We start from the raw sequence: 10,574 nt of genomic DNA, 5'->3' as shown, positions 1-10,574 counted from the left end.
CAAGTCTGCGGGCTGCGCCATTTCAACCCCAGTGATGGGTAATGGTAGCTGGCTGAGAGCATCGGCAGTTTTCAGTGCCTGGGCTGTGGCAGATAACATAGTCATAAGCGAATAATGTTAGTGCCCATCTTTGGACGCGGGACGAAGCATTGGTATTTATACCTTTACTCTCTAAAAACAACGAAATGAGCGGCTTGTGGTCAGTTTCAAGCTCAAACCGAAGTCCAAATGGGTATTGGTGCATTTTTTTAACCCCATATGCACATGCTAACGCCTCTTTCTCGACCATACTATAGACTCTCTCAGCCTTAGACAGACTTCTAGACGCGTAAGCAACCGGCTGGAGGTTGCCCGATACATTGATTTGCTGTAACACACAGCCGACCCCGTGCAATGAGGCATCACAAACTAGCACTAAACTTTTACATGGGTCATAGTGTACAAGTAACTTATTTGAACATAGCAGGTTCCTGGCCTTCTCAAAGGCTGTGTCTTGAGATTTGCCCCAAACCCAGTCGTCACCCTTACGTAGCAACATGTACAAAGGCTCTAACAAAGTGCTCAACCCGGGTAGAAAGTTACCAAAATAGTTGAGGAGTCCCAGGAACAAACGCAGCTCCGTCACATTCTGTAGTCTGGGTGCATTCTTGATGGCCTCCGTCTTTGAGTCCGTGGGCCTGATACCGTCTGCTGCAATCTTTCTCCCCAAAAATTCAACTTCTGGCGCCATTTGTGCGTGTTGATGCACATCAGTCTTTTTGAAGATTCAGCCAGCTCCTGTGTCATGTAGGTGGAGGTTAGGTCCAACTTGGTGAACGACTTCCCCCCCCCGCTAACGTTGCGAACAGGTCATCCGCCTTGAGCAGTGGGTACTGGTCCTGTAGTGAGACTCGGTTAATTGTTACCTTGTAGTCTCCATAGATTCTGACTGTGCCATCACTTTTCAACACCAGAACAATTGGACTGGCCCACTCGTTGAACTCGACTGGCGATATGATTCCTTCGCGTTGGAGTCTGTCCAGTTCGATCTCGACTTTCTCCCTCATCATGTACGGAACCGCCCGAGCCTTGTGATGGATGGGCCGTGCATCGAGGCCTAGATGGATCTGTACTTTGGTGTCTGTGAAGTTGCCGATGCCTGGTTCAAATAGTGAGGGAAACTTGCTCAGCAGTTGCACACGAGGCATCATCCACTGAAGATAGTGCTTTGATGTCGTTCCAATTCCATCTAATCTTTTCAAGGTGGATGACCTCACACTTTCCAACATTATATTCCATCTGCCAAACCTTAGCCCATTCGCTTAACCTATCTAAATCACTTTGCAGCCTCTCTGTGTCCTCTACACAACCCGCTTTCCCACTAATCTTTGTGTCATCTGCAAATTTTGTTACACTACACTCTGTCCCCTCTTCCAGGTCATCTATGTATATTGTAAACAGTTGTGGTCCCAGCACCAATCCCTGTGGCATACCACTAACCACCGATTTCCAACCCGAAAAGGACCCATTTATCCCGACTCTCTGCTTTCTGTTAGCCAGCCAATTCTCTATCCATGCTAATACATTTCCACTGATCCCGCGTACCTTTATCTTCTGCAGTAATCTTTTGTGTGGCACCTTATCGAATGCCTTTTGGAAATCTAAATACACCACATCCATCGGTACACCTCTATCCACCATGCTCGTTATATCCTCAAAGAATTCCAGTAAATTAGTTAAACATGATTTCCACTTCATGAATCCATGTTGCGTCTGCTTGATTGCACTATTCCTATCTAGATGCCCCGCTATTTCTTCCTTAATGATAGTTTCAAGCATTTTCCCCACTACAGATGTTAAACTAACCGGCCTATAATTACCTGCCTTTTGCCTGCCCTCTTTTTCTTTTAAACAGAAGCGTTACATTAGCTGCTTTCCAATCCGCTTTCCAATCCGTTGGTAGATTATAACGAATGCATCTGCTATAACTTCCGCCATCTCTTTTAATACCCTGGGATGCATTTCATCAGGACCAGGGGACTTGTCTACCTTGAGTCCCATTAGTCCAGCACTACCCCCCTAGTGATAGTGATTGTCTCAAGGTCCTCCCTTCCCACATTCCCGTGACCAGCAATTTTTGGCATGGTTTTTGTGTCTTCCACTGTGAAGACCGAAGCAAAATAATTGTTTAAAGTCTCAGTCATTTCCACATTTCCCATTATTAAATCCCCCTTCTCATCTTCTAAGGGACCAACATTTACTTTAGTCATTCTTTTCCGTTTTATATATCGGTAAAAGCTTTTACTATCTGTTTTTATGTTTTGCGCGTTTACCTTCGTAATCTATCTTTCCTTTCTTTATTGCTTTCTTAGTCATTCTTTGCTGTCATTTAAAATTTTCCCACTCTTCTAGTTTCCCACTAATCTTGGCCACCTTATACGCATTGGTTTTTAATTTGATACTCTCCTTTATTTCCTTGGTTATCCACGGCTGGTTATCCCTTCTCTTACCGCCCTTCTTTTTCACTGGAATATATTTTTGTTGAGCACTATGAAAGAGCTCCTTAAAAGTCCTCCACTGTTCCTCAAATGTGCTACCGTTTAGTCTGTGTTTCCAGTCTACTTTAGCCAATTCTGCCCTCATCCCACTGTAGTTCCCTTTGTTTAAGCATAGTACACTCGTTTGAGACACTACTTCCTCACCCTCAATCTGTATTACAAATTCAACCATACTGTGATCACTCATTCCGAGAGGATCTTTTACTAGGAGATCGTTTATTATTCCTGTCTCATTACACAGGACCAGATCTAAGATAGCTTGCTCCCTTGTAGGTTCTGTAACATACTGTTCTAAGAAACAATCCCGTATGCATTCTATGAATTCCTCCTCCAGGCTACCCCGTGCAATTTGATTTGACCAATCGATGTGCAGGTTAAAATCCCCCATGATTACTGCCGTTCCTTTTTCACATGCCTCCATTATTCTCTTGATTATTGCCCGCCCCACCGTGAAGTTATTATTTGGGGGCCTATAAACTACGCCCACCAGTGACTTTTCCCCCTTACTATCTCTAATCTCCACCCACAATGATTCAACATTTTGTTCATTAGAGCCAATATCGTCTCTCACCACTGCCCTGATATCATCCTTTATTAATAGAGCTACCCCACCTCCTTTCCCTTCTTGTCTATCTTTCCGAATCGTTAGATACCCCTGTATGTTTAATTCTCAGTCTTGGCCACCCTGCAACCACATTTCTGTAATGGCCACCAAATCATACCCATTTGTAATGATTTGTGCCGTCATGCTGCTTCATTGCATCTATCAGGGACACCCCAAAGTGCTTCACATAAAATGAATTATTTTGACGTGGAAATGATAGTTTTATTGAAAATTGCCAATTTTGCACACATTGCAATTCTAGACAACAATTGGATGAACAACAAATGAATCTCCTTTTGGTATTGTTTTAATTCAGGGAGGAATGTTAGCCAGGACACAAGGGGAACCTCCTGCCTCAGTTTAACATCCATCGGATCTGACAGAACTTGGTGTAATGTTTCACCTGAAGCTCGGGGCTCTGAGCATTCCTGCCGTACTGCACTGGGGTATTGGTCGCATTTCACATGCTTAAGCCCAAGAGTGGCACTTGAACCCACAGACCTTCTAATTCCAAGGTGGAGTCCTACAAACTGAGCTAAACTGACACTCTAATAACATAGGCTTGTGAGCGTAGAGCATTAATGTCACTCTCAGATCTGCTGATGGGAAATAATAGTCCATATTCATGTGCTATTCCACCTTGCAGTCTGGCCCACGAGTGCTGAATGGCACTGTTGTGTGAAGTTAGCCTATTTACCATTACTTTGCCAGCCTATAATCAGTACAGTAGTTACTGAAAGACATTTGACAGAAGTAACTTACTGTTTTTCTATAAAAGCCTAGATCAATACACGAAGGTTACGATACCTTACAGGTTAGGAAAAGACAGCTCCGCCTTAATTATCAGTTCCTGACAGTCAGCTTATTACAGTAATACAAGTCATCTGGCTTGAAATACTAAACTAGTGTAAACTTTTATACCAAGGAGTTCTTGTATTAGTTAGACGCAATGTACTTTATAACCTGTACAAGTCTACCTTACATCACTGCATATATTTCAAATCTTTGTAGTGACACAGAAAACAAATTGCATTTACATATTTCAGTTGTAGTCATTTTGAGATCATGGCTAATAAGATTAAAAGAAAATCTGGTCAGAAGTTAATGCACTGGAGTATTCATATATACATTGATTTACTAGTGCATTCAAAATCACAGAAACATCATCTTCATACACCAACTTCAATCATTCTGTTTCTAGATTTAAGCAGATAATAATTGTTGAAGTTTTATTAAAATATATTAGCCTTGGTTCCATTCCAGACGAGTGCAGAGATAATCTTATGCTACCGAGTACTGTCTGGAAAAAAGTACATAAAATCCCAAGTGTGGCACATTCCCTCTGCTCTACTGGTGCAATATCATTACATCAGTGAGTAATTTGAGACATGATATATAGCAAGTGTAGCATGCTTCGGAGGGGCCTTTGGACCCTTGGTTCCCAGAACTTTCCTTTGATGGGGCTTTTCCTCATCTCACGCCTGGGTCTGTTGTGGACTGATTGATTGAGATTGAGGGCTGTGATTAGTCAACACCTGTGTCATTGTTGTATCATGCGACAGACAGCCAGAATGGTAATAGGCCAGCGAGCAGGACCTTGGTCTTTTGTCGTCTAGCAATTCCTATGTTTCTATCAATCTAAAAAGTAGAAACAGTTTCTCATCTACAATTCCCTGCTTATGCACCAAATATAATACACTTAGAAACACCATGGCGAGCTTTATTGTATATAAAGATTTTTTAATGTAGCATGCAGCAAGCCTCATTTAAAGAATTCTAAACCTGTACTTCATAATTTTAATAGAAATGAATTATGCTTCCTCATAGAGAAGCCTAATTTGAATTGTGGATAAGATCAAAAGCCACTAAAATACTTGTGTTTTTGTGTGTCTGAATAAACAAAGCTACTGATAATGAAAAATGCAGAAGACCTGGTTTCTGGTTAACTTGCTGGAACTTTACACTTCTTCCTTTGCATTGCTTCAGAATTTTGGACCAGATGACCAAATAGCAAAAGCTTCAAGAGGGCGAAATTGCCCCGGCGAGATGGGCGCTAAAGATTGCAGAAATGGGGTCTTTGTTTTACAAAAATGTGCAAGGTGGTATCAGAGAATTGATTCTCCTCCGCAGGGCGCTGCCGGAGCGCTAGCTGGGCACAAGGCTCAGCGTCGTGCTGACCACGTCACAACATTCCTCCCCTTCTTTTAAAGAGGTGGGCCACTGCGAACTCTGGAGCTGCTTTTCTGGCACCCACTGGACCACCACGGAGAGTTTCGGCCGGGCCAGCAGCCTGGTGCCCAAGAGGGTGGTGCCGTGCTGCATGTCGGCAGCCCGGCCAAACCAGCGGCCACCATTGTCGGGCCGGCGCAAGGCCCTCCCCCTTTAAGGGCGGCCGGGGCGTCTCAACCATGACAGCTTCGTGACCCGCGAAGCTGTCGATGGCATCACCCCACGCCGATCTCATGTCCCGCGGGGCAATTTCCCCCACAGGGCGCAATGGGGTCGGCGAGAGGCGCTAAGGGATCAGCGCGCACGGCGATGACATCGGCATGTGCGCCCCACCCGGGGTGAAAAGTAAGGGGCGCAGCGCAAGCCCATTTTAGCCCATGGCACTGTGGGAGCCAATTCCAGTTGGGCCGCTTCCACCGCCTGCCCCCAGCCTATAAACCATTCGCACCTCTGGGAGACGCAAACGGTGCTATAAAAAGGGGAAATTTCGGCCCCCAAGCTTTTTCAATTTTGTCTCCTGTATTTTCATCCAATTATTAGGATAAAAAAAATATATTGGCCTGGTATTTCCTGGAAAATTTCAGCGTAACTGGTGTCTTTTTTTAACCACGGAAATCTGCGCATAACTGATTTACGCTAAAACATCGTGCAAAGCTCGATCATTCGCACTGCTTCAGAAATATGTTCGCTGAAACCCTCTGTTGTTCATTTACGTGACACGCCCCTCCCACCGCCCCCTTCCCCACAATGCAAAAGACCAAGCTCACTCGAGTTTCCTGGATTTACATGATTAATGAGCTGCTGAAGACTTACACAAACAATTTAGGTGGGGCATGGCCCAAAGTCACCCAACATCAGCATAACAGATGTATGCTGTTTTTCTTGGCAATTATTCTCAGAAGCCTGCATTATTATTAACCAAAGGGCTGTCAGTGCATTGGAAATTTTTCAAAACTCCACCCTAGCCCCCACTCATTCACTCAGGACTAAACAGCTAGAATCGCCTTTCCAATGGGCATGCCCCTGCTCTGCATATTAATAGAAAAGAGGAAGAGAGATGGAAGAAAGAAGAGGCTCGGAGAGTGAGGCGCGTAGCGGAAGACAGCAATCCATTTGCTATTATCCCCATTAGTGGCGTGTATTTGAGCGTGTTTTATGTTGTTTTTTTTTTACGTTTTTGTAGTAGCAAATGAGCTCTGCAGGAAATTTGGGCATTAGTTCTGCGCAGAAATTGGCATACATGGCGGTCAGTGGCTTCCCGCAGGCGATGCCTCCGACCGCAATCATTTCTACAAAAGTGCCTGGTGGTCCCGGAGGTTTGGTGACTTGTGGTCCTGGGGCTCTATGCCGAGGCCAGTGTAGGGACCCACATATCCCAGGATTGTACGGATATCGGGGAGCACGTGGGTGGGCCCAACCTATCAGAGTAGGGGGGATCCCCATTCATACTTATAGTAATTCTGTATGTATGGAGCTGCCATACGAATGGGAATACCCCCGAAAACACACACTGAAAATAAATTTTAAAAACACATTAGATATTTAAATTTAATTAAAATACAATTTAATTAAATATTGTGTACAAACATTTTTTTTAATATTTTAGCAAGGGCTAAAAATAAACTTACCTCAATGGACAGGGTTTTTAATATCTAAATGTGTGATAACATTTTATTTCTCTGTTTTTTTTTACTTTTACGCTGGTAAAAGCAGGCCTTATGTCTGCCTTTACCTGTGTAAGAACTTGAAAGACATTCGCTGGCCCAACTCTCCGCCCGCGACGCCCTTTTCCTTTGCATGCGTGCTATCTCTGAAAATAATTTTTGACAGAACGCAAGTGCCAGGCCTAAACCCGGAACTTGCGGGGACCCCACGGGCGCATGCGCATATTGTAGGGGAGTCCGATTTCAGGCCCATTATTGCAGAATTTCTGTGCTAGTGTGATCCAGGAAATTCTGGGCCATTAACTTTCATCTGCAACAGATTTTCTACTTCAGGAAGTCATGTAAAGGAACTTCCTGTGTACAACTCAGATAGTAAAATGACTTCCTCCTGATGTCCAAGAACCCAAATAAACTACAAATAGCTTAAAATATCAGCATTTGATTAGTCAACACATGCAAGGACTCAGTGTTTTTACAGTGATATGTAGATTGGGAATTGTCTTTGAACACAATTAGTATATAGCAATAGCATTAAATATTCATAATTTCCTTAAACACTTAGCCTCAATTTTTATGGTTGGAATAAGCTGATTTATTCTTCCTGTATCTTCGAGACTTTATCCCTATAACCTGCCACATATGTCAGCATGCGAACATTAGTTTCTTATAATTTCGACTTCACATTATGAAGCTGAATTGCCAATGTGTACTGTAATTTATTACAATTGGCTTACTTGCTCGTGCGGTCAACTTTCTTTCAGAAAAAGAAAGAAAAAGGAAAGAAAAGGAAAGACTTGCTTTTAAATAGCAGCTTTCATGACCACCGGTCGTCCCAAAGTGCTTTATAGCCAATTAAATACTTTTTGAAGTGTAATCAATGTTGTAATGTAGGAAACGCAGCAGCCAAAATCTGTTATAGTTATGCTGATTGAGGGATAAATATTGGCCAGGACACTGGGGATAACTCGCCTACTCTTCTTCAAAATAGTTTTTTTTTTTAATTTGTTCCTGGGATGTGGGCGTCGCTGGCAAGACCAGCATTTATTGCCCATCCCTAATTTCCCTAGAGAAGGTGGTGGTGAGCTGCCTTCTTGAACTGCTGCAGTCCGCGTGGTAAAGGTACTCCCATAGTGCTGTTAAGGAGGGTGTTCCAAGATATTAACACAGAAATGATGAAGAAACAGCGATATATTTCCAAATCAGTATGGTCTGTAATTTCGAGGGGAACTTGCAGGTGATGGTGTTCCCATGCACCTGCTGCCCTTGTCCTTCTTGGTGGTAGAGGTCGCGGGTTTGGGAGGTACTACCGAAGAAGCCTTGGCAAGTTGCTGCAGTGCATCTTGTAGATGGTGCACACTGCAGCCATGGTGCGCCGGTGGTGGAGGGAGTGAATACTTAAGGTGGTGGATAGGGTGCCAATCAAGTGGGCTGCTTTGTGTTGGATGGTGTCGAGCTTCTTGAGTGTTGCTGGAGCGGCACTCATCCAGGCAAGTGGAGAGTATTCCATCACACTCCTGACTTGCGCTTTGTAGGTGGTGTAAAGGCTTTGGGGAGTCAGGAGGTGAGGCACCCGCCGCAGTGTACCAGCCTCTGACCCGCTCTTGTTGCCACAGTGTTTATGTAGCTGGTCCAGTTAGGTTTCTAGTCAATGATGACCCCCAGGATGTTGATGGTGGGGGATTCGGTGATGGTAATGCCATTGAATGTCATGGGGCAGTGGTTAGACTCTCGCTTGATGGAGATAGTCATTGCCTGGCACTTGTGTAGCGCGAAGGTTGCTGCATGCGGGCATGGACTACTTCATTATCTGAGGAGTTGTGAATGGCACTGAACACTTGGCAATCATCAGCGAACATCCTCACTTCTGACCTTATGATGGAGGGAAGGTCATTGATGAAGCAGCTGAAGAAGGTTGGGCTTAGGACAGTGCTCTGAGGAACTCCTTCAGCGAAGTCATGGGCTGAGATGATGGACTTCCAACAATCACAACCATAGGATATTTTATATCCACCTGGGAAAGTAGACTGGACCTCAGTTTAATGTCTCATCCAAAAGACATTAAAATACTTTGATATTATGTGTTTGTAATTAAGGCAAGACTTGAAAATAATTACTGTTCTATAATTACACATACAGCCTAACCCTCCTCCTCCCATCTATACGTCACTAATTCAGCCTGTATTATCAATTCATCTGTAAATATTTTCAGGCAATTTGGGATTTTACTGCTCTATAACATTCTTACAATTACCTCCTTATACAGGTTAAACAATCTTGATTTCAATGCAATTATTTCAGATACTATATTAATAACGTTTATGACAAGAACACACATTGGCCCAAATGTAGACAAAAGGTGGCATTTCTTAATTGTAATGATACCAATAATCTATAATTTTAAAATCCATGAAACAACAAAAATAAAATGCAATAATTTCTAGAAGAATAGCATCGCTATCATCCGATTACGTCTGGATTAAAACTATCGGCACAGGCACAATGGGCTAAACGGCCTCCTTCTCTGCTCTAAGATTGTATGCTTCTATGATACGGCGCTGAAAGTCTGGATCAGCCATTTGCACCATTAATTCCAAATATAAGAGTAGTTGGGGAAGTCTAGAACCAGGGGACACAGTCTAAGGATAAGAGGTAAGCCATTTAGGACTGAGATGAGGAGAAACTTCTTCACTCAGGGAGCTGTTAACCTGTGGAATTCTCTACCGCAGAAAGTTGTTGATGCCAATTCATTGGATATATTCAAGAGGGATTAAGGTGTATGGAGAGAAAGCAGGAAAGGGGTACTGAGGTGAATGATCAGCTATGATCTTATTGAATGGTGGTGCAGGCTCGAAGGGCCGAATGGCTTACTCCTATACCTAATTTCTATGTTTCGATATTCTGGAGTCAGTTCTTCATTGGGCTGAAATCTGGTGATTCTCAGTGGCTGGCAAAAGATGATTGGAAAGTGGCATTTCACTAATCCACCTGGGGAGCAAAGGGAAAGAAAGATCATTAGAGCGAGATCTATATAAAGCAGGAGAATACTCAAGCTTATCGTCTTGTCTGATGTATTAAATATGTTTTTGTAGGGTGTTGACTGACTGTTCCACTTGATAAATACCCTGCATGGTTGTAGGGTCGAGCCATACAGACCAGGAATGCCCCAGGATCAGCCTTTGACATGGTGGCGAAGGCAAATGTAGTCTCAGCAGCTGTGGGCTCAGCATCTATGAAAATCTCCCTGGGCTGCTGTTCCTAAACATAGCCTAGTGCCATATGCTGCAACATGTATGTAATTGGACATTGGGTAAATACAAGATTGGGCACAGATGTGATGACGCATAGTTTTTTTTAAAAAACTTGCCCAAACTGACTGCCTTGGCTCGCTGATGGATACCTCATGGCACCAGAGTCAGTACTGAGAAACAGAACACTCTTCCCACTGTGTTACCAATGTCGGCATCAAGTAGAAGCCAGCTGTAGAGTAGAGCCTGCTCTACCTTGCTTCAAAAATGTCTCAACTCAACCTCAAAATAGCAC

General features: G+C 43.5%; 1 protein-coding gene across 1 annotated transcript in view; it reads right to left on the bottom strand.

The window, feature by feature from the left end:
- Positions 1–5,286: 5,286 nt before the first annotated feature.
- The window catches only part of LOC139273874 (lysosomal proton-coupled steroid conjugate and bile acid symporter SLC46A3), a 147,321-nt gene continuing 142,033 nt past the window's right edge, over positions 5,287–10,574 (bottom strand). Inside the window, exons 7-8 of the mRNA XM_070890950.1 lie at positions 7,103–7,180; positions 5,287–5,521 (exon numbers count right to left, since the gene is read on the bottom strand). Coding sequence (XP_070747051.1) covers positions 5,287–5,521; positions 7,103–7,180 — 313 coding nt within the window. The remainder of the gene's footprint in view (positions 5,522–7,102; positions 7,181–10,574) is intronic.

Source organism: Pristiophorus japonicus, chromosome 9, assembly GCF_044704955.1.
Source record: "Pristiophorus japonicus isolate sPriJap1 chromosome 9, sPriJap1.hap1, whole genome shotgun sequence".
Taxonomy (NCBI): domain Eukaryota; kingdom Metazoa; phylum Chordata; class Chondrichthyes; family Pristiophoridae; genus Pristiophorus; species Pristiophorus japonicus.
This window is presented reverse-complemented; position numbering and strand designations above follow the sequence as displayed.